Raw genomic sequence first — 25,297 nt, 5'->3', positions numbered from 1 at the left:
ATTTGTTTGAGTCGCACTGGATGCTGGAAATGTCCTTGGGAAAGATTTTCAAGGGATGAAACACCCACTCTGACCAATTATCGTTACCCCTGAAGAAGAGGTCAACCCCTTTTGCATACCTCGAAACGTTGGGTTTCTATGATCATTGGGTCTTTACTTACCTGTATCATTGCAATTGGTCACTTTTCCTATACAATTGTTTCTTCCCATTATATGCATCCATTTTATTGTACATACGGTTAGGTCATGTGTAATGATTTTTAAATGTTAAACCAATAAACTACAATACTTTTATACAGAAACTAAAATTTTCTACTATTTTCTACTTTATCAGAGGTGACCCCGCAAAAAAGTCCCGTTAGAGGAATTGCACTCCGATAGGGGGTGCTTGTGTTTGGCACACAATTTTAAGACATGGAATGTTTGGTATCTATTTACTCAATGCATCCTCTTCTTTTATATTTTAACCTAAAATGGGTTTTGGATTTGGTGCTGTGGTTTTGCACTAAAATTAATTTTGTTATATATTTTCCTGAAAATTTCCGTTTAATAAACAGTTGCCAGAGAGGAGAACCAGTGGAGGGAGAAGACAGCAGCGGAGGGAGAAGAACGAGAGGATGAAGACATCACCAGAGGGAGAAGAAATTGTAAGAAGAGATGCCGGAGCTGCTTTAATAAATGACTTTATCAAAAACCTGTGTACTATTTATAATTTTGACACTTTTTTTGGGGTGAATGAGTAGGTGTACAACGTACCACCTACTCATTCACATATGGTAGGGGGGCGGGAAGAGGCCCTTGTCCCCATCAACATAGGGACAAGGTGCTTTGGGGTGGGGGGGGCGCAGGGCCCCCCTGCCCCAAAGCACCCACCACCCCATGTTGAGGGCATGTGGCCTGGTGCCATTTGCTCGCTCCCCCCTCTTTCCTAGCCTGCCGGGCTACATGCACGGATAAGGATCTGGTATGCTCTTGGGGGAGAACCCCACGCCAGTTTTTTCTTTCTATTCTGCCGAGGGTTCCCCTTCAAGATCCTCAGCGCACAAGCCACACTGCAAGTCAGGTCATCATGATCAGACTTGTGGAGCGACTTCTATTCAAATCAATGGGCTCTCATAGGGAACCATTTATTTATTTTTATTTTTTTTCCAAATATAATTTTTATTGAACACTCACAAGGGGTGAGATCCCATCATTACAACAGAAATATATATATCGCTGAGGTTACATTTCTTGAATTCATAGTGTAGTAAGTTTGTACATATATTGCAACATCATCTTGCTTCATAGTGTAACAAAAAGAACATACTGTTTTTGGTTTACAGAGTGTAAGCTCGCAGGGTGTAACCTTCACGGGAGTATCATAGGGTAACAGGATCCCCCAGTGTCTTTTCCCTTTTTTCTTAAAAACAGAAAGGTTTGTGGAAGGAAGTAGAATAGCGGGATATGGTGCTAGAGGAGAAGAGGGAAGGGGGGGCGACAGGCGTGGGGAAAAAACTGCCGTTTCAAGGCATATATGATCTATGATCCTAACAGAGTTTCGCCTTATTAGAGAAGATAAAGATATTCCATTGACTGCAGGTTTTTGTGTATTTCTCACGGTTGTGGGAACCATTGATTTTGGAACGCTGCTAAAAGCTAGCGCCGCTAAACGTGCATTAACGCCAATGCAAAAAGCTACTAAAGCGCGTTTTTACAGCCGCCTTTTCCTGGCGTTGGTAGTGGCTTTGCAGCTCATTTTTTCTAACGCCCTGTGTGCATTTGGCCTTAGACTTACTGATGTCTGTAAACAATAGGCTTGTAACAAAAGACAGCCAAGCCACGTGAAAGCCTTGTGAAAAGAAGATGGCTAAAATAAATACTAAATGTAAACATGCAACATTTAATATTTACCTGATTAAAAACATTTTTCTTTTGTCTAATTGTTTCTTTTTCTAATTGTAGTTTTATTCCTGGCCACAAAAAAAGAGAAAATATGTACAAAACCACTACATATTTAACACCAAACACTAATAAAAACTGTCAATTAACTGTCAATTAACATATATGGGGTAATCACTAAACAGATACCATTATGTACATTTTATGTTTCAGTAACTTAGCTCCCTTGTTGCTACTGTTAAGCCTGATACATACTATTCGTTTTTTTTGTTCATTCAACCCAGCCTGTTGAACGAAAAAAAAAACTGACAGCTCAATGTTAGTACAGTGATCTCCCCCCTGAACTATTGTGTTCTGACAGGGGGATGCGGGGGACGCCCCCCCTTCCCCTTCTGAACACTCCGGTCAGCATTCTCAGCCTGATTGGGAGCTGGTGAGCTGCTTTTCCAGCATGCACATCCAGCTTCTGTCGGACCGGCTGCCATACACACAGGCTGAATGTCGGCCGTTTTTTATTGAACTGGCGGATGTCACCCAACATTCAGCCTGTGCATAATAGGCTTTTGACTGTCAATAAAAAGGCTGATCTTGGGAGGATGACAAGGCAATGACATAGAGTAATCTGTAAACTATATTTCTAACCACTTTAAGCATAGGGGTGTCTTTTGGCAAGGAAAATTAGCTGCATTAGTTAGATGAAGGAAGAGCAATGCCCTTGTAATTTGGAAGCTAATGTGTGAACGGGCATTACTGTTCAGGTATTAGGTGCCTGCAACCAGTACTTTTGTAAAACAATGAATAATGCAATTGTGACCACAAAACTATACCTATGCGGCAAGTTATACTGGGTGTGGCAGAGACCGCGCTCCTAAAAGATTACATTTTCTGACAGAGACAGCTGTCTGCCATAAAAAACATAGTTGGCTAATGGCCCGATAGTACGGACAGTAAGAGGTAAGAATATAACACTGTGTAAAAATTAAAAGACAAACATTCCCTATTAAATTGCAAAGTAACCAATGCAAGTATAATATTTGGAATGAGCAGAGAGTTTTTTGTACAGTTTTTAATTAAATACTATAGTCATGTCCACATGCTAGTGTTAACATCAAACAACATGCCATGTGCACCCTTTATAAAACTTTATATTAGAATACCAGCTACAGGTATAATACTCCACCTGTGATGGAATCTTTGAAATATGGCAGTTATAACAATCTATAATTTAAGTGGCAATGGAAACTTTCATAATTCATAGCCGCAGTCCTCCTGATGCAACAAACCTCTACAGACACCAAGCTGGAATTATTTTCACAAGGACAAAAAGCAATACACATCAACCAGATCAATATTATTAAAATAAAGGACGAGAACACTAGTCAAAATGAAATGCAATATAAGCATGCTTTCCACATTCATTATTTGATGATGTATAAGAAAAAAAATCAATATATTTTTTTTTTTAGATCGAGTTATTTCAAATATATACAACCAGAGCAGTGCAAATAAGAAATGAACAGAGAGAAACACATTCATAATTTATTGCACAAATACAAAACTGTGTATATGGAAACTAAATTTCAAAACACGCACAAGCATTTCTTTCTGTACTGCACTGCAAAATAGTGTGTTGGGGAAGCTAATATCAGTTGGGTTGGGTTGGGTTGGATTGGAAGATAAACCTAGAGAATTACAATGTCTAAACAAAAGCATTCTCTAAAACATAGTCTGTATTGAAGTAGTACTATAGTTTTCACAGAGAGTTAAATCTTCCCTACAACCCAACAACAAACACTGCACAGGTAGTTTTAACAAAAAAATATGTTGACATATAAAATTGTTTGATATCTAAAGCCAACTTTTGAAAAATGTTGAAGAAATTATATTTGTTAAAGCATATGTTAACTCAAAAAAATAAAATAAAGATGCTCCTTTAAAGCATGTTATACAGAACAGTGCTTGTGCTGTGTCATTTGGCCCCCGTAACACCTAAAAAACCTGGCTGATCCTGCCAGTTTCTACCCTGCCTTCTCTGCGCTGACTCCGATATATCAGGGCTGCTGAGCTCTGACACAAGAGTCAGCGTGCGTGTCTCCGTCATCCGCAGCCCTGCGTCTCCTGTGTGCTCTCCCCCCCTCCCCTCTCTGACTGTGAGCTCCATGTCCACGTCACCCCCTCCTATCCTGCTGCTCAAATTACTGTTTCTTTTTCATATAAGCCTCTGTTTTTTTAATGTAAGGGCCCCCTGTGACCGTGCTTTATAAAAATAATGCTGTATATGCCTTGTTTACAGAGCGATGATCTGCACTCATTGACACGCTGTCTCCTCCCCTCCTGACTGACATCAGCAGAGGATCCCCAGCCCCGCCCGCTGCATCTGTCAGGCAGAGAGAGGAGAGAGACGGCGTGTCAATGAGCACAGATCAGCGCTCTGTAAACAAGGTATATACAGCATTATTTTTATGAAGCACAGTCACAGGGGGACATTACATACATAAACAGAGAGGATAGTGTAAAGTTACATTGGTGGGTTAACAACCATTTTAAGCTGGCCATACTTTATTGTTTTAAAAATCCATACCCCTTCCCTACCAGACAGGGCTGAGCTGCATTAAACAGCTTTGCAAATCTCAGGTCTAAATAGAAGGAAATGCAATCATTTGGCAGGTAATATAGCTCTCATATACTGTATCTGTGTATTTTGCTGTTTCTTTGGAGTCCAGCTTTAACTAAGCATCCATGGAGAATAATAGACTGTCTGCCTCCTTGGTAAATCAGAAATGCATGCTTTGACCTAATATTTCTAAGCAGCTCTGTGTGATATGCAGAGAATTGTTAAATTAAGGAATCTAGAAAATCACAAATCATAGATTGTTCCGAATGTACAAATCTGGACACATTTGTGATTCTTTAATTTATGATATGCATATCGATCCCCCCCCACCCGTTGTTATAAATTTATCAACTGTCAACGTTTATATGCAAATAAATTCTGTCATCCCTAGTTGCTATTGGTTACTATCAGCTGCCATACAAAAAAGTAGTCCAAACACACACAACAAACCAAGTTTAGCGCTGTCCCCACTATACCTATTCCAACAGTAAAAAGTCTATATGTATATTCCTCGCTTAAGGTGTTGCAGCTCTCCCAAAAGTCCACTGGATGGTAGACATGATTCTGAAAATATATAAAGACAAGAGAGAGCGCACGCCAGCCCTAGTGTGTTATCGTTTAATAGATGAAGATAAGTGTATAAAAAACGAGGGTTGCACTCACAAACATCCAGCCTTAAATGGCATAAACAGCTCCATAATAGCCTCCTCTCCTGGTCTGTAGGGATCAGTTAGCTCACAGCAACTAGCAGCGTGGTAAAGTATTTCAGTAAGCACAGACCGCCTGCTTCCTTGTAACACACACCGCCCAAAGCACTTGCACGGACCAGCCGGCGCTGCCTGACGTCACTCGTGGCCAGGGAGTGGATGCACAGTGATGCAGCTGACTCCTCTCGTAAGCTTCATGCAATTGCTAGGACAACATGTTTTGGAGGCGTGGCCTCCTTCTTCAGGTAACGCCCTCTAGCGCTCTCAACCGGCAGCACAAAGGGTTGCCGGTTCAATTCTCATCCACAACACCACCCGAATGAAAGCAAGCAACGTCAAATAGAATATCTTATACATTGGGTAATTTCATATGAGAATACCTATTTCAAGTTCTTCGTTTAACCCTTCTGGTGCCATACTGTTTAGAGTGAAAATCCAATAGGATTCCGTTTGTATAAACGAGCAAAACGTTCACCTTCTGGGATAGACATAGGTATGGATTCTATACCAAAAAGTTCCAACCCTGTAGTGCTGCCATCATGTTTATGCTTAAAAGTGATGTGGCACACTATGCTTTTCAACCTTTTTTTCTATGAACCTACGGTGTTCATCAAAGCGGGTCCTCATCGCACGCACCATTCTACCTACATAGAGGTACCCACATGGGCACCTCAACCCATAGATAACAAACTGGGTATTGCAACATATAAATTGTTTAATGTAGAAGGTACGGCCATCTTTACAACTAAATGACTTCTGGCCATGAGAGATAAATTTACATGCTTTGCATTTAATGCCTTTACATCTATAACATCCAGTAATGTTAAAGAATTGAGGGATGTTTCGCATTTTCAAGCTTTGTTTGTCTTTAAGGCGACTGGGGGCAATTAAACTTTTCACATTTGTTTTGAGTATGCAAATAAAAATAAAAATGGGAGAATCGCAACAACAAAGCAATTAACTCTGTTGCTACCCGGGACAACCAGGAGAAAAATATAAGACCTGTACAGGGCAACAACAATCCCCAGTTGCCTTCATCTGTACAAAATGTCCTCCCGGTCCCATCACATCAAGGGACAAAGGAGGACAGTAACAGTATTAACATTCCGACCTCTAATCCATTCGACGTTCTGAGGTCATCCAATCAGTTGGACACCACTGTGGACATGAGCACACCACTAGCGGGTACTGCCAGTAATAGTCATCTTACCCAAGTACCACCAAGAGGCACAGATGGTATGATAGAACCGATTAGTGATATGGCTAATAATTTTTTAGTGCTTCCCCCTCCTCTCCCCGAAAAGAGAAAAATAGAAGAAAAAGAGGAAACAGAGGAGGGGCAAGAGGGAGAAAAAGCAAGATTATCAAAGAGGGGAAAGATAGAGAACTAAAATCCACTGTGAAAATCTTCAATCTATCATCACACCCACTGGTAGAGAGTAAGATTAGTCTTTTGCAGAAAGGCCTGAATTTTGCCCCAAGCAGTAATGCTAACTTATATGAACTGTTTAAAGATTTGTAGTACATCCGTGATATTACAGTGAAGCGATTCTATGGTCTGAAAGTCACCAGGGATACAAAGATTAGTGAGAATATAGTCAATATAGCCAATATATCACCAAACAGCACCCAGAAAGAATATACACCTCAGTTAGAAGAAAGCTGTGACCAGAGTATGAGCAATAATATTGATGAAGAGGCAATTAATATTCTTGAAGAACCACTTCTAGAGGGAGGATCAGAGACGGAGATCCCTATATCGACACCTTTTTGCATTGGGATTTTACAGTCCACATTTCGTCCGAAGTCCACGTTTTACCCGCACCATGTTAAAAATGAATACATCAAAACTTTCTACGCCATGGTGTATGCAGACTTTAGAAAACTCTGTGAGTCACCACATGGAAAAGTAAATATGCATAATCTTTCCAAGCAAGAAAAAGAACGCTCTACTTGCATTTAAAGAGAACCATGATCTAGTAATTCATCACACCCACTGGTAGAGAGTAAGATTAGTCTTTTGCAGAAAGGCCTGAATTTTGCCCCAAGCAGTAATGCCAACTTATATGAACTGTTTAAAGATTTGCACAAGTACATCCGTGATATTACAGTGAAGCGATTCTATGGTCTGAAAGTCACCAGGGATACAAAGATTAGTGAGAATATAGTCAATATAGCCAATATATCACCAAACAGCACCAAGAAAGAATATACACCTCAGTTAGAAGAAAGCTGTGACCAGAGTATGAGCAATAATATTTATGAAGAGGCAATTAATATTCTTGAAGAACCACTTCTAGAGGGAGGATCAGAGACTGAGATCCCTATATCGACACCTTTTTGCAATGGGATTTTACAGTCCACATTTCGTCCGAAGTCCACGTTTTACCCGCACCATATTAAAAATGAATACATCAAAACTTTCTACGCCATGGTGTATGCAGACTTTAGAAAACTCTGTGAGTCACCACATGGAAAAGTAAATATACATAATCTTTCCAAGCAAGAAAAAGAACGCTCTACTTGCATTTAAAGAGAACCATGATCTAGTAATTCGCACAGCGGACAAAGGAGGAGGTATTGTTATTCAGGATAGGGTGGAATATCTCAAGGAAGCATATAGGCTCCTATCTGATAATGCTACATATGAAATACTGCAAAACGATCCCCTACCAGAATACAAATTGGAACTAACGGAATTGATGAATCAAGCCTTTGCCCACTGTCTAATACAAAAATCAGAGAAACAATTCTTCCTAATGAATTATTTAAAGACGCCGTATTTCTACCACACTCCGAAGGTCCATAAGGACCTGGTATGCCCACCTGGTAGACCGATAGTGCCCAGTATGGATGGCATTACTAGCCAAGTTTCTCAATATGTGGATGCTTTCCTCCAACCTCTTGTTACTTCCCTTCCTGCATACATAAAGGATTCTGCACATGTCTTGGACACCTTAAAGCAATACAAATGGGAGCCAGGGTACTTATGGTTATCCTTGGATGTGAGTTCACTCTACACGTCAATCCCCCATGAGAGTGGTCTAAGGGCAGTCGATTACTTCCTATCCGAAGCTGATTACATGAACCCAAATCAATCCAAATTCATCTGCCATTGCACTAAGTTTGCCTTGGAGAGGAATTATTTCTCTTTCCAGGGCAAATTTTATAGACAGATAGCTGGCACAGCTATGGGTGCACACTTTGCACCATGTTATGCAAATCTGTTCATGGGGTATTGGGAAAAATCCTGTATTTGGCAGCACAACCCATTTGCCAAACATCTGGCATACTATGGGAGGTATATCGATGATATACTGATTATTTGGGATGGACCACCTTATATTATTGACAAATTTGTCTCATATTGTAATAACAATATGTTTGGTATCCAGTTTACCCATGTAGTAGACGCTCATTCCCTGGTATTCTTGGACCTTGAACTGGGTAGTGATGGAGATGGCCACATCACATCCAAAACCCACTTCAAAGAAACTGCTGGCAACTCCTATTTGCATCAGAGAAGTTGCCACCACCCTAAATGGAAAGATAACATACCCTACAGTCAATTCTGTAGGCTACGCAGGAATTGTAGTAGCACCAAAGATTATGATGATCAGGCAACCATATTGTCAAAAAAGTTTTTGGAAAAAGGATATGCAGATCATCACATTCAAAAGGCAAGAGACCAATATAGAGAAGGCATCCAGAACAAGATTATGACTACATCTGCAAAAGAACAACATTGTTTTTATTACAACATTCAGCGATCAGCACTGGGCTATAAAAAGAGCTGTTCAAAAGCACTGGCCAATTTTGGGGCAGGACAATACACTTGGAAAAATCCTCTCCAATAAACCTCGGGTAGTATTCTAAAGTGCGAAAAATGTGAAAAGTTTAATTGCCCCCAGTCGCCTTAAAGACAAACAAAGCTTAAAAATGCAAAACATCCCTCAATTCTTTAACATTACTGGATGTTATAGATGTAAAGGCATTAAATGCAAAGCGTATTCAATTTATAAATCCTTCATATTCATTATTTTAGTTTTAGACTTTCGTTTTGTATGAATCAGATTATAATTTTATCAGATAGGGGTCCATTTTAGTATGGGACCCCACCATATACTTTATAGCTTAATATAACTTTATTTCTTCACCATCTAAAAACCATATAATATACCGTATTTATTGGCATATAACACGCACCGGCGTATAACATGCACCCCAAGTTTAGGAGGGAATTTTAAGGAAAAAAAAACTTTTAGGAGGGAAGTTTAAGGGAAAAAACTTACATTTAAATGCCCATCATTGCAGCCTTGTCAGTGCAGCCTTGTCAGTGCAGCCTTGTCAGTGCAGCCTTCCCCAGTGTCCATTGCAGCCTTATCCCAGTGCAGCCTTGCCCCAGTGCAGCCTTGCAGCTCGCAGTTTGAAAATGGCGCCGCTCCCCTGCGATCCTGTGATCCCCTGCGATCCTGAGCTTCAAAATCGCCGACCGCGATTAGAAAATGGTGCCGCCGGCGCCGAAATACACAGAGCCGGTCCTCGGCTCTTCTCGGCGCTCTCGTTCCCTTTCGGCTCCACTCATAGTCCCACGCAGGATGGGCGTGACTGTGAACGGAGCTATCCGAACCTAGCCGAGTACACTCGGCTAGGTTTGGGCGGCGCTCGAGTGAAGCCGAAAGTGGCCGAGAAGAGCCGAGGACCGGCTCTGTGTATTTCGGCGCCGGCGGCGCCATTTTCAAATCACGGTCGTCGATTTTGAAGCTCAGGATCGCAGGGGATTGGCATATAACACGCACCCGCGATTTTCCCCTGATTTTAAGGGGAAAAAAGTGCGTGTTATACGCCGATAAATACGGTAATACAATTAATTTCTACATTGGATATGCCATGACGTCTTGCATCTTTATCGATATGATGTTGTATTATGTATATATTATATATCATTTATTTATGTATTTTGATATGTATGATTATGCCCTTGCAGCGTGATTTTCTGTTGTTGATATTAACTAATATATAGTGTATATTTTATAGTATATTTTATAGTACTGTTCACATAAGTACCTTTTAAATAAGTTTTAATTACATATGACAAGAATTCTTTTTATTTAGATTTACATTAAAGATAGTGATAATTCTCTATGTTTATTTGTACTAAACACCATTTTAGGATGCTGTTGCTATATAACCCCCTCCGTCTTGTAGATACCTCTTGCTGTGTACTCCGTGCTCCTGGTCTGTTATGATGCCATTGGTTCATAGATAGGAGCGGCGGGGGGTTTGAGCATATATTATCAATAGAGGAGATGAGGGCATTACCTGAAGAAGGAGGCCACGCCTCCGAAACATGTTGTCCTAGCAATTGCATGAAGCTTACGAGAGGAGTCAGCTGCATCACTGTGCATCCACTCCCTGGCCACGAGTGATGTCAGGCAGCGCCGGCTGGTCCGTGCGAGTGCTTTGGGCGGTGTGTGTTACAAGGAAGCAGGCGGTCTGTGCTTACTGAAATACTTTACCACGCTGCTAGTTGCTTTGAGCTAACTGATCCCTACAGACCAGGAGAGGAGGCTATTATGGAGCTGTTTATGCTATTTAACGCTGGATGTTTGTGAGTGCAACCCTTAATTTTTATACACTTATCTTCATCTATTAAACGATAACACACTAGGGCTGGCGTGCGCTTTCTCTTTTGTCTTTATATATTTTCATACAAAAAAGTAACTGCATATAGAAACATTTACTAAGGCTAGCTATGCTATTGCAAGTAAACGTAAAAGAAAGTCCTAAATTTTGGGTTGTCCCCTGAATAGTAATAGAGTGAAAATCTTCCAATGGGGACACTAGTTCTGGTGACCTGGGGGAAGGCAAGGGATTCCCTTAATTTTTAGGGATTTCCTTCAAATATGGGACATGAAGCGAGAGTAAATCTCCCTAATTGGACACAGATGGTTATAACCCCCCCTTACTCTATTGAAAATGAGAACAATGTTTTGACTATAGTTCTACTTTAAGATTAGATATATTTTGTACTGCAGTAAAAAACAAAAAAACAATATATTTATATTCAGAGGTTTTTATGCTTTCATTTATGGTGACCAGCAGTCATTCCAGAGGTTTGTGCTTTGAATAGTAGCGGATATTTTTTTAGATGGTAATTCCCCTTCACTCCAAACCATCACTAGATAGTTGCTGAAAGTGACTGTCCACAGAGAACTATTTTTTAGTATAGTGAAGGTTTTTGTGCCTAAAAAGCTAGAAATGTGTGCTTTTGAATCTTTTTTGTTTTTCCCCTTCTATAGATATGTCTTTTACATTCACCTAGAAAATGCTTGTCAATTCAGAAAACATGTATCTGGTTATGCTCTCTGACTAAAACTCTGTGAAACTTTTACACTGTATGCAATAAGCAGTCAATGCTTCAGCGATTAATGCATCTAGTAGTTTAAGCGGTAAATCCTTTTTGAAAGCCCATTTATATATATTGAGGTTTTAGGTACTGAGACAGATCAATCAATCATTTGATCTCATAGATTTAACTTCTTGGTCTGATATACTGAGCAACATTAATTTGACACAAATTAGAAAGGAATATGCATTTCTTGACTAGTGACAATGTTGCTTCAGCAGCATATAAGCAAAAGCAGTGCACTTTGGAACCAGTTTCCTCTGACTATTAAATGTATTAAGTAGAGTTGCCGTCTAATGGAAATGCATTCTCCCTGCACCATTACTCATTCCCACTTCCAATAAACCAGAACAGACTGAGGGAAAATGAATGGCTGTCACTCAATCAATAAAACTTCCTTTGCAACAGTGATCTGATACAGAACACTTTTCACAGAGTTACTTCATTCCATCATGAGACATGTACTGTACATGGCCCACTGCGAAAAATATTTAAGACTGCTGCTCTCATCCCAAACTGGAAACCATTGCACATAAAACATTGCTGTGAAGAATATGTGTGTGAACTTCACCAAAGCTACTGGAATGGTAACGCTTGGCAAAGAATAACTTTTAACTTTACAAACTATCATATGAAAATGGAAGTCATTCTGTAAGGTTTAATATGTTATGGGAGCTTGGAGAGAACTCCCGATGATTCTGAATGAACTACTTGTTTATTTGTGAACTACTGTCAGCAGAAGAGCATTGGTAGTATGTGTTTGATGTGTTGAATTGTTTGTAATTTTGTATCTGTTACAATGCAATAAAAAACACCTTTAAAAACACCTTGCTGCTTTGAAAAGAAGTAGATATAAAAAGGTAATATACGAGGGGCATTTAAGTCAAACTGGGCCTTTTGAGTTTATATAATAAAAGAACAAATTTCAAGGAGTGGAAACTGCATATATTTCTTGACATACTCCCCTGCTACATTTATACATTTATCCCAGCTTTTAACTAATGCCTGGAAAGCTTTGGGATAGAAAAATTTGTCAGTATGTCTGAACCATCCTAGGACAGCCTGCTTCACTTCGTCATCAGTGCTGAAATGCTGACCTCCAAGGAACTCTATTAGGGTGCAATTTCACGACAGGTTATGTGTCGATTATCCAGGATCAGGCGTTGCACACACTAAATGTTCACAGAAATCACTGCTGTGGACTCGAAACCACCATGGCCGGGGTCGTCACTAACGGACGTACGGCCATCTTTGAAACGTTTACACCATTCAAATGTCTTACTGCAGCTAAAAGTCTCATCAACGTACTGTGCTTGAAGTCTTCTGTAGATATTAGTAAGTTTTACGCCTTCGTTCACAAAAAACTTCATCACCACATGATGTTCAATACATGCACTAAACTGTTGTCTGCCATCTTGATTACCGGTTCCTGGACTGGCCCGCGACATGTGCGCTGCCCATCAGTAATAGGACACACTTGCCACTTACTACTGCGTGTAGTACAGCCATGCTAGCATCCCTTTTCATACCAGTAAAATTTAAAGTCTCAGTTTGACTTGAATGTCCCTCGTAATTTCCCCATTAAAGGTGGTACCCTAGCAGACTGATTTAAAGGAAACCTCTCAGGAATTATGACAGCTGCCATTGGTGACTCGTTTCACAACTTCACAACAAATAATATAAACTTTGTTATTTTTGCAATGAAAGGTGTTTTAGGATGACCTGCACATGGAGATCAATTAAGATCTGGCATCTTCGCCTTGCCCTACAAAGATAGATGTGTCGGCTCAAGTTATGATCATTAGAACAACAAATTCAAACAAGGTCATAACAAGCATTATAGGGGGTAAATGGGAACAGGCGCCCCTGGTGCAGTGCTTTCATGTGTGTAGAAGGGGGGGGTCTGTATGGTGAGCTGCACCCTCCTTAACTCATGCACCTTAATGACAGCTCACTCCTTAATTCATTCATTTCCTAAAGTTCACAGGTGGTGTGGAAAGTGAGCATAGCGTTAGCCTTCCTTTGCCTTACCTGTCCAGCTACCGTAGAATTAGAGCTTGTTACTGGGGGCATTTGGTAAACTCATCACTGGAGAGGGTGGACAAAGAAGGGTTGCTATGAGTGGCAGGCTTGGCACTTCATCAGCCAAAATCAGGCGGCTTCCTGCATTTCATACTGCTGTTGTGTGGCCTGACCAGCGGCAGGCTCCTTTAGCTGTGTCCTTGCAACCCACAGAGGCCACAGAAATAGCAATTTGCAGAGGAACAAACAGAGTTGAATTCTCCACTGCATGCTTGGTAAGGGGCCAGCAAGTACCCATTGCTGTTCCTTATGGTGTCATCCCTCACCATTTGAAGAGAGATAAGTCTGACTGATATGAAACCTAGTGGGGAGGATTTGAATGACTGCCATAATACTTTGCGGCACATTATAAAGGTATTTGTAGTTCAGCCTGACAGTGGCGAGCAATATGCTGGCTGTGCACAGACGTTCATTTTATTTTGATTTGTCAGAGGAATAAAATGCTTGAGTTGGTGTGTGGTGGCAAAACAGCATAGGGGCAAAAAAAACAAAAAAAATGCATTTTTAACAATTCTGAGAAAGTAACTAATATTAATTTCAATTATCTAATAATTTAAACAGAAAAACTGTGTTTACTAATTTCATCAGCACGTGGTTGAATAACTGAAGTGAATATAAGCATGACTTGTCTGAATTGTATGAACACTCATAATCCTTTAGTAAATCAGCCTCAATATGTCAGAATTCTGAGATAGTTACACAGACTTCTGAGATATAAACACAGAAGTCAGCCATATTATCTCAGAATTTTAAGATATCATCCCAGAATTGATGATTATCTCAGATGATGATTTCTCCATCTACCTCTGGCTAAATAAAAAAACGTCTCCCAGAACATCCCCACACACATATATGCAGGGCTACTGATAGGGAGTTACAGACGGTACTCCTGCACCGGGCCCCCATTGAAGCAAAGGGGGGCCTGTCAAGTAGGCTGTACAAGGCTACAATGCGTGTCTTGCCCCTAGCTGCTCTGGCGCTTTTCACAAACAGATCAAGGAGACCGCAGGGAACACACAGCAGGAAGTCTATACAGTATCATGGTGCACTTCTGGGTCCATGTGAAATCTGTCTGTCAGACCAGGAGCTGCGCAGCGATGCTGGGACAAGCACAGTGGCAGCTGGCAGTTGGATCCAAGGTGGCAAAAATTGTTGAGTGTGCATTGCAGGGGGCATGGTGGGGAAGCTTGGTGTTGGGCAGCCTGGCATCTTCGCCTTGCCCTACAAAGTTATGATCATTAGAACATTAGAACAACAAATTCAATCTCCAATGTGAAAAATTATTTTCTTGAAATCAAGAGAAGTTTCTATTGTATAAATATTTATTATAATTTTTTGAGTTTATCTATATTGACATTAGTTAGATACACTGCTACCATTAGAAGACAACAAGTTGAATGATTGATTGCAGGAAAGTGTCTTTTACAGTCACCTTTCATTATTTCAAAACACACTTCATGCTTTTTTTTCCTACTTGAGATGTGCATGTAATCTGCTAACACAGGGCTTGATAAATTTACTTTGAATCTAGGATCCAGCTAAAAAAGTTGGAAGTTTTTTTAACCACTTGCCTACTGGACACTTTAACCCCCTTCCTGCCCAGGCGAATTTTCAGCTTCTAGCGCTCTCACACTTTGAATGACAATTGCACGGTCATGCAACACTCTACACATATTATATTTTTAGCAATTGTTTTTCACATAAATAGAGCTTTCTTTTGGTGGTATTTAATCACCACTGTTTTTTTTATTTTTTGCTAAACAAATAAAAAAGGCAGAAAATACTGAAAATATACCCTTTCTCTTAATTTCTGTTATAAAATTTTGCAAATAAGTAATTTTTTCTTCTTCACTAATGTGCGGTGATGATGCGGCACTGATGGTCACTATTATGCTGCACTGATGGTCACTGATATGCTGCACTGGTGGGGAGGCACTGATGAAGCTGTACTGATAAGGCGGCATTGATGGGCACTGATAGGCGGCACTAATGGGCACTGATAGGCAGAGCTGATGGTCACTGATATGCTGCACTGATGGTCACCAATATGCTGCACTAATGGTGACTGGTTGGAACTGAGGGGGCTGCACTGATAATCAGGGTACTGATCAGTGTAAACGTCCCCTGTTACAGGATAGCCAGTTATCGGCTTTCCTTTCATCACGGTGTGACAGCGCTGAGGAAAGTAAATGCCGATAACTGGCATTTGTTTACATGTGATCAGCTGTGATTAGACACAGCTGATCACATGGTAAAGAGCTACTGTGATTGGCCATTACCTCAATCTGTGATCACACAGCGTGGCCAATGCTCACCCTAGGTGCGTGCGGGGAGGCGGGGTTCTAGGAGGACGTCAATAGATGCCCTCCCAGAACTAGACAACGGCGCTGTAGCTGTCTTTTGGCTATAGCTCAGCCGGCAAGTAGGAGGCGGATGCAGAAGGTTGACAAAAGCCCAGGCACCAGGACACAATTTCTAATTGCCATGGCGACCTGGCACCAGAGATCTGCCAAGCTCTGAGCTAACAGCAGTTAGATAGACCCCAAAACGGTAGAGAAAAACACATTTTTTAATTTACGTCATAGAAAATTGGCCATATGTACACTCTAGCCCTGCACATCACAGGCACTTAGTAAATATTGTGAGGGTACAACCAGGCTATCCAGCACGATTGATGCACCAGTGTAAGCTTCAGTAAATCAGGTCCAATTATTCTAATGTGGATGATGTTGGATTGTTGTCTATAGGTTGATAATTTTCCCTTTTCAGGTGCTGTGTATTACTGTATAACAATTTGCACTATATTACTTGAAACCCGCTGCCCAGTACCAGTCAAGATCTTATGTTCAGTATACAGTAATTTAATTGAAGAGCAGAGTTACTTAAAGCTATTAAAAGAGCAGATTTAATGGCAATGTGCAATTATACAGTGAATAAAATGCAATGCATTCACACTGGGAAAACTGCCCTTTTTTAATATTTCCTCAGGACATTTTTCTAAAACTTTCATGTGTAAATTAACATAACAAAACCTATAATTCTGATGTTTTCAATCACGTATCGAGTAGAAAAAAAATTATGTTTAAAATAATGATTATAATAAATAGAGGTAATTAATTGTATTTTTCCCCTTTACAGTCTAGTCAGCTTAATTTTACCTTTTCAGCTAATAATGAGAAAATAATTTTTGTGCTCTGGGGGTTAATGATATGTAACTGCTAGAGCCGCTAATTGCATGTTGCAAACCATTCATCAAAATTCCCATCTGTGCTACTTGATTATGTTTGCTAAATTATTGCTTTGAATTATCTTTTGTAAAGCAACTTTTATAATTAGCCAGCCTTACGTCTTGCTCTGGTTTTCCTGTGCAAGGATATTCAAAGTTTGTCCATTTTCAAGCAGGCTTTATTTATTTTGTCAATTATACAGGGGCAGAGTGTTCCTTTCTCCAGTGCCAGGAAAAATACACACTTGTCCTTTATTTTGACAATCAGCAAAATGGGGCTTGGTGTGCCTGCATGTTAGCGCAAACACTGCCTCTGTGTGTTAATGGTTCTGGAGATCCAATTACTCTTATTACTGCTATGCTGAGAATACAGGATTTTCTGCTCCGCATCTTTCAATCAAACAAATGTCAATGATTTGTTGGTAGGTTAGACTTTACTTAAAGTGATTGTAAAGTCAGAAGGTTTTTTTTATCTTAATGCATTCTATGCATTAAGATACTGTAAAAAGCCTTCTGTGTGCAGCAGCCCCCCTCAGCCCCCCTAAAACTTACCTGAGGTCCCTCTCTGTCCAGCGATGTCCATGAGTGTCTCAGCTGTCCGAGATTCCCACTCCTGATTGGCTGAGACACTGATTGGCTGATTCAATCAAAGTCAGCTAGCCAATCAGGAGAGAGGGGTGAGGCCGGGTCGGGGCTTTGTGTCTGAATGGATGCAGGGCGCTGTGACTCGTCCCGGGTACCCCCATAGCAAGCTGCTTGCTGTGGGGGCACGCAACAGGAGGGAGGGGGCAGGATCACAGAAGACGGACCTGAGTTGAGGAGGATTGGGGCTGCTCTGTGCAAATCCACTGCACAAGGCAGGTAAGTATGACATGTTTGTTATTTTTTTATTTGTTTTAGGAATAAAAATGAGACTTTACAATTACCTTAATTCTTAAAATGCAAAAAGAATACAGGGCCCATCAATAAATCAACTTTTCACTGGCTTCCACTGGATTGCAAATTATATATTCTAAATAAACCATGCAAATTATTAGTTATAATTGGTAGTGTAAAGTATCTGATGGAAATAATTAATCTGACTGCAACTGAAGTCTCAGAATATTTTTATCTCTACAGCAGTGACGAAACACCAGCTTGCCTTTTTCATTTTTTTTTTGTCTTCTTCTGGATAACCATCTTCTTCTGAGTCACCTTTATACAATACAACTTCCCTTGCAAAGTTAACAACCTATTAGCCTTTACCAAAACAACACCATGGAGTGCATTGCTATTTTTCAGGAGGAATTTAAGATAAAAAGAAAATCTGCTTAAGCAGATATAAGATTTCTAGACCTTCCCTATAACATAGCAAATCTACACTTTTTGCATTCAGGACAACTATAACAATGACATGTTGCCCTGTCAGAAGGTTATAGATGTAAAAGTTGAAATCAAATGCAGTGATGACTTAAAAGAGGCATTCCTTTCCAGCCAACCTAGGAAACATATATTTTTTTATTTTGGATAGAGTAAGAGAAAGTTTTAACCCGTCAGATTTTTTTTTTCCATCTGGCTCCCATTGCAGAGATTTCCCTTCACTTCCTGTCCCACAGACAAACAGGAAGTGAGAGGAAATCCCTGCAAATTAAGGGAATTTATTGGGGACCCCCATGTCACTAGGACTAGTGTCCTTATTTGAACATTTCCCCTCTATAACTTTTCTGGGGACAACCCAAAATATGGGGTTTACTTTCAATTTCAATCATAATGGTAAAGAGGACAAATAAAGAGGGTGAATCTCCGTAATAGGGACACAGACAGCAATAAAAACTGACAGGGGTTCTAATCCCTCTCCATTCTATCCAAAACAACAAAAAATGCCTTTAGTTATACTTTAAGCTATATAACACAATAGAAAAAAAAAATCAGGAAAAAGTTGTTACATATTATATGAATAGAAAAGTTACATATATTATATGATACATAAGCTTGCTTTCCCAGGGGTAAAGAAATATAGAATGGAGATGTGTATTGTTAATTGTGTGCCTTCAGCACATGTCCACCCCCCCCCCCCCCCCCACACACACACACACATTCTCTCTCCCCATTTTGGCCAAGTAACAATAGTTAATGTCATGTCATTTTTGGTTTATATTTATTATTACAATGGCATTTATTAAAAAATATCAACAGAGCCACTTGGACTTTCAGTCATTTTGAATGTGTTTTTTCTTCTCTAAAGCAATACTGCTACCCTACACGCACCTTCATTAGCTGCCTTGTTGCACTAACCCAGTTACACCTATAGCCTTGCCCCACATGAAAGGACAACATTTTCATTCTTACTGCAATGTATACAAATATTTGATGTTCAGGGTGGTATTACACTACAAAACTGCCTAAGCCAGTGGTGCCAAACCGCTGGCCCGCAGCGCACTCCGATGTGGGCCGCCATGTCTTGCTCTGAGATGGCGGGTCGGCAAGCCCAGATGGCGGGTTTCCGACCCGCCATCTCCGAGCATTAGTGTGAAGAACGGAGCTGCCGCTAAAGAAAGCAGAACTGATGCTTCCTGTATAGCGCCGACTCCTTCACAGGTGGAGTGATACCATCGGCTCTGCTCTCTACTGCAGCTGCATGCTTCTGTCACAATTATGCTCGGGGTACTTGGTACCAACCAACAGTACCAGTACCAACCAGCAGTACCAGTAACAGCCAGCAGTACCAGTACCAACCAACAGTACCAGTACCAACTAGCAGTACCAGCCAGCAGTACCAGTACCAACAGTACCAGTAGCAACCAGCAGTACAGGTACCAGCCAGTAGTACCAGTCATCAGTACCAGTACATGCCAGAAGTACCCGCCAGCAGTATCCACTAGCAGTACCAGTACCCACCATCCATACCAGTCATCAGTACCAGCCAGCAGGATAAACCAGCAGTACCAGTACCAGCCAGAAGTACGCGCCAGCACTACCAGTAAGTCGAGAAAGTGGCCCTCGCTCCTCAAAAGGTTGGGCACCCCTGGCCTAAGCAAATGAGAGAAATGCATTGACTGTTGTACAGATAAGAAATTATAACACTTATGACAGAAGACCAAATACAGCTATAGCCAGAAAGAAGAGGAAGTATTAAAACCAAATGACTGTTGTGGCTGATTACCTCAGTTCAGTCCAAGTATGTGAGCACAGCACAAAAAAGTTTATAGACCAACAAATAATATTTTCTTGAAGCTAGACTTCAAGCTTATGTCCTAATGCACTGTTTGACTTTGACATCAAACCCAATACAGAAAATCTGTTCTGGTGGAGCGCAAAAGAGAATAAGACAACTGAGTGATAAACATTCAGGTCTTTTCAATCAACTTCTAGAATCAATGGGGTAGATTTACTAAAACTGGTGCACCCAGAATCTGGTGCAGCTGTCCATGGTAGCTAATCAGCTTCTAACTTCAGTTTGTTCAATTAAGCTTTGACAACAAAACCTATAAGCTGATTGGTTCCTATGCATAGTTGCACCAGATTTTGCATGCTCCAGTTTTAGTAAGTTACCCCCAATATGTCTGCTGTGTCTGAATTGATGTTCTAGTAGGCCAAAACATATCTTAAGAGAACATATAAAATTGTTTAATTTAAAGTGGTTGTAAACCTCAGTCACGGGATCTGAGCAATGCACATATATCTGTAGTGTTTACTTATCTCTCTCCAAAGCTCTAAGTGTTGTTTCTCTCTGGTGCTTTGTTCCTCTGTTATCAGCATGAGTCACTTCTGCGAAGTTTTCTGACACATGAGATACATTTGTGTTAGGGAGAGAGCTCAGCAGACAGCTTGTCTATTCAGAACACAGTTCTGCTGTGTGGAGGGGGATGCCTTTCCTTCAAATCAGCTCTTACACACTGTTACTGCAGCCTCTCTGCCCCCTCCTCTGTGCTCCTGACAGATGAAGAGAGATTTTACCACTTTTCTGCCCCTTTGAAGGGGTGTAGTTAAAAGAAGACTGCAGATGAACAAGTAAAACCTATGTAGGAGGATTTGTTTCATCTCTGTATCATCTGAGGCTGTTCACTTCACTGGGTATATGTGAGGGTTTACATCCATTTTAATGGATTTGTTATAGGTTTCAAAATTTTCATTCCATTCAGTGTAAATTACCAGTCTAAGGGCTCTTTCACACGGATGTGTCTGTATACGGAGCCCGCTCTGCTCAGCGGGGGATTGCTCAGTCGATCCCCGCTGAGCAGGCAGATGACAGGTTCGTCGCTGACGGATCTGTCAGAGCGCCGCTCTCCCCTATGGGGGATCGGATGAAGACGGACTGTAGAGTCCGTCGTCACCTGATCCGCAGATGGATGGAAAAGAAGGTTTTTCCTCCGTCACACTTTTTCAGATGGGTGCGGGTCGGATATAAGCGGACATGTCACCGCTGACATCCGTCGCTCCATAGAGGTCTATGGAGCGTCCGTTCAGGTCCGCCTAAAAAACTGACAGGCGGACCTGAACGGATCATTCGCGTGAAAGAGGCCTTACATGTTTTAAATCCCTGATATACAAAATAATAGCTACATGAAAGAAAAGCAGAATAAAATTCTTTTAACATGAAAATACTCAGGTTGCAGTTGTTAGTGAAACTGATAATGAATATCACATGCTATTGATAATAAAGGGGATTGATCCTGTTGCTTAACTACTTATCATAGATCCTAGAGACAAAAATATTGTGAGAAAGGGGGCCTGGTTGTGACTTCTGTGCTCTAATTTAAAGGAGGAGTACGGCCAAAGCTTGTTTGTCTGTACTTCTCCTGTGGATCAGAGGAATGCAATTCATTCTGCCCTCCTGTGACCTGTTTTCAGTCGGTTGTTGTCAAAGAGCTGGTCCAGGCTTGGGAAAGATCTCTACCATAGGATCAGGATCCGCCTAGGAGCCTGGACCGGTACCTGGCTTAGCCTTTCTTGCTGAAAGCCTGAGCCGCTCTGGCCCCCTCTACAGCCCAGCATTTCAGTGAGCATGGGGGGGGGGGGGGGGCAGAGCAGACAGCGGTAAATGATAGTCACCAACTCTCTGCTCAGGGAGTGTTTGTCCACTCGGTTCTCAGCCTTAGAGACAACAGGGGACAGATTCAGCTTCGGACCAATGCTGCATCCACCTAGGTAAGTGTGATTCTAAAGAAAGGGGCCTAAAGCTAGTCATACATGGATCGAAATTTGGTAAATCTAAATCTCGATCCATGTATGAGCAAGCTTGACTTGTGTACAACCAGCCTGCCGGATTTTTGAGGAACGATCAGTGTCACCGACTGTCACCGACTATGGCCGGCAACAATGATCACTGTATTTTGAAAAAAAATGAATCATGTAAAGCCAGCTTAACTGTCTGAGGCCTCTCAAAGTTAACTAACTAGGATTGTAGTATGGCAGTTTTATATGATGGTAGTGAATGATTATTTATACAATTACTACATGGATATTCATGCTTGCATGACACAAATGATTATGTTATTCCTAAAAAAGAGTGTAACATGCAAACTCTTAGAATCAAACGGAACATTATTGCAATAATGGCATGCGCAGACATCCCTGGTGCCATTTAAAACTAGGAACTTTACTGGTTGGTAAAATGCTGTCATGGTAAACATTTAGCAGGGAGAATCTGTAGTTTTCCATAGACAAAACGTTGTCCAAAGCAAGTAAAATTTTATGATGGCCTCCTTATGTGTATAGGTACTTTAATGCATGCTGTCTGGCTTAAAGGGTAATTCCATCTAATGCGAATTGGACTGGAGTGACCAAAGACTATTCAGAGGCAACGACTGCAGCTATTTTACATCGTAAAAATAATGATTGTGTAGATGTCAGTTTCTCCTTAGAGAAAATTGTAGTGTTTGTGGACACAAGTCATCTGTCCAAAATGCTATAATTGAGGAATCACCAACGCACTTAGCTAGTATTATGCTGGCTAATATTACTCTGCCTTACAACTGGCCAGTGGCTTGTCTTTTAAAAATCCAAATACCTGCCAATATCAGCTTATAATTTTCTTTAAAAATAAATTCATTCTTACCTCAGCCTGAAAGCTTTTTAAAACTGGAGCAACAACTTCCCGGATTTCCTAGAAATCAGAAAGACATCATTCATAGAGCCAATCACAAACATCTATTTAAGAAAAAATTCATGGATAAAAAAAGCAGCAATCATTACCAACTTTAAACTGTTCCTAAAGTGTATTCCCAGTTAAAAAAAATCAGTTCTGCAAGAGTATGGTTATAAGCTCTGTCTGTTTTTTATTTTTATTCTGCTGGGGAGAATCATCCACTATATTTATACTGGTGACCACTGTCAACAGAACCATCTAAAATAAGATTTGTCTTCACTTTTGAAGAGATTTCCCCTGTTTTGTCTCCAGTTCAGGAATTAGGAGAAATATCCCCAATGGGACACAAACAACACAGACAGGGATGTTAACCAAGTTTTGGCTAGAGACACACTACAACCTAAAAGTCTGAAATATCTTTTTTTTAAACAATTTTTCTTTATGTACAATAAGAGAACTCATATACTGTATTTGGTGACTTTATACAGTATTTTTATCATCAAGAAATACAACAGCCCCCAATACTCCAACATCACCAGTTTGCTATGTATTTGAAAGCAGCTCTGGGCCTTTTTATTCATTCTGGACTAAAGCTGGGTACACACTAGAAGTTTTTTTTACTCAACCCAACGGGCTGAATGAAAATAACCTGAGAGATCGCTGTATTAACACAACCAATGTTAATTTGGTGATTTCCCCAGCTGTGCTACTGTATTCTGACCCCAACCCCCCCCCCCCCCACACCAACAGAAAACATTGATCAGCGTTCACAGCTATTGGCTGCCAGTCGGATGCCCATTTGACAGAAGCCGGTAAGGATCCCAGCTTACTGTATGTGGAACAGACAGCTGTACACAGGGGCCAAAAGTTGTCCAGTCCCTGACAAACCGACCAACTTCGATCGATTTTGAGCCCATGTGTACAGGGCTTAAGTAACACATGGACAAATCACAAACATTGATTTGCCAAAGGCAAACAGACTATTAATTTTGCAAGGGAAGTTGCATTTTATAGTGGAATTATTCTCAGAGCTTAGTGAATGAGGTGAAGCTCTGCTGACTAACAGTCATGTGCAAGTTAAAATGCTGTTTATTTATCTTCCTTGCACATGATTGGGTTTTCTTTGACAAGTAAAATTTCACCACATTCACTAAGGTCTGGGGAAAGTGCAACTTCGATGCAACGTTAACAACCTATTTGCCTTTAGTAAATTAACCCCATCAAATCAATGCGTTTTCATTACTGAACTCCTGTTGCACTGACAAAGTTGAGTGATTTGGATGAAAAGAGAAGAGGTTTTCAACTCAATAGAACTGGACCCTTTAAAAACAAAGACTTGATTTTCAATTCTATTAAATAGAATGAGGACTGTTGCCCACCACCACATGTTTATATTTATGTTCCAATTTGCATTAGCTTGGCAGCCAGAATCAAACTAGAGTTTTTACCACTCTTTGTTACACAATAAAAAATGCTTATGCCTTATGTATAAATTCTTTATTTTGGAGTACAGTACAGAACACAGGACTTGTATTCATACACCATGGCTTATATGATGCTACCTGCAGGTGGTTGGACACTGGCAAACTTTTTACTAGGGTGGCCCAAAGCGTACCCATAAAACCCCACCCATTTTGTGAGAACTTGTGTTCATAGACCATGTGATGTACCCAAACAATAAAATTGAGGGGTGGGTAACAACATTGCAGCATGGTACTTCCAACAGGCCCACAAGAAACCAAGGATTTAAGAACTCAGACAAAATACCATATTTATCGGCCTATAACACGCACTTTTTCCCCCTAAAAATCAGGGGGAAATTGTGTGTGCATGTTATATGCCAATCCCTGCTGCCTCGCGTGGCTGCAATCATCGGCAAAGGTGAGTCTGCAGATGGATACTAAACAGGCTGCAATAATGGGCATGTTAGAGGCTGCAGATCTGTAATAAACAGGCTGCAATGATGGGCATGCTAGAGGCTGCAGATGGGCACTAAACAGGCTGCAATAATGGGCATGTTAGAGGCTGCAGATGGCCATGTTAGAGGCTGCAGATGGGCAATAAACAGGCTGCAATAATGGGCACATTAGAGGCTGCAGATGGGCACTAAACGGGCTGCAATGATGGGCATGTTAGAGGCTGCAGATGGGCATGTTAGAGGCTGCAGATGGGCACTAAACAGGTTGCAATAATGGGCACAATAGAGGCTGCAGATGTGTACTAAACAGACTGTAATGATGGGCATGCTAGAGGCTGCAGATGAGCACTAATCAGGCTGCAATAATGGACACATAAGGGCTGCAGATGGGCA

At 40.8% G+C, this 25,297-nt stretch overlaps 1 protein-coding gene across 3 annotated transcripts in view; it reads right to left on the bottom strand.

Moving 5' to 3' along the window:
- CUX2 (cut like homeobox 2) overlaps positions 1 to 25,297 on the bottom strand; it is a 755,888-nt gene that overhangs the window by 364,489 nt on the left and 366,102 nt on the right. For all 3 annotated transcript variants that reach the window (XM_073626099.1, XM_073626084.1, XM_073626092.1), the window contains exon 3: positions 22,957 to 23,004. In XM_073626099.1, the coding sequence (XP_073482200.1) occupies positions 22,957 to 23,004 (48 nt within the window). The remainder of the gene's footprint in view (positions 1 to 22,956; positions 23,005 to 25,297) is intronic.

This window comes from Aquarana catesbeiana, linkage group LG01 (genome assembly GCF_042186555.1).
Source record: "Aquarana catesbeiana isolate 2022-GZ linkage group LG01, ASM4218655v1, whole genome shotgun sequence".
Classification (NCBI taxonomy): Eukaryota; Metazoa; Chordata; class Amphibia; order Anura; family Ranidae; genus Aquarana; species Aquarana catesbeiana.
This window is presented reverse-complemented; position numbering and strand designations above follow the sequence as displayed.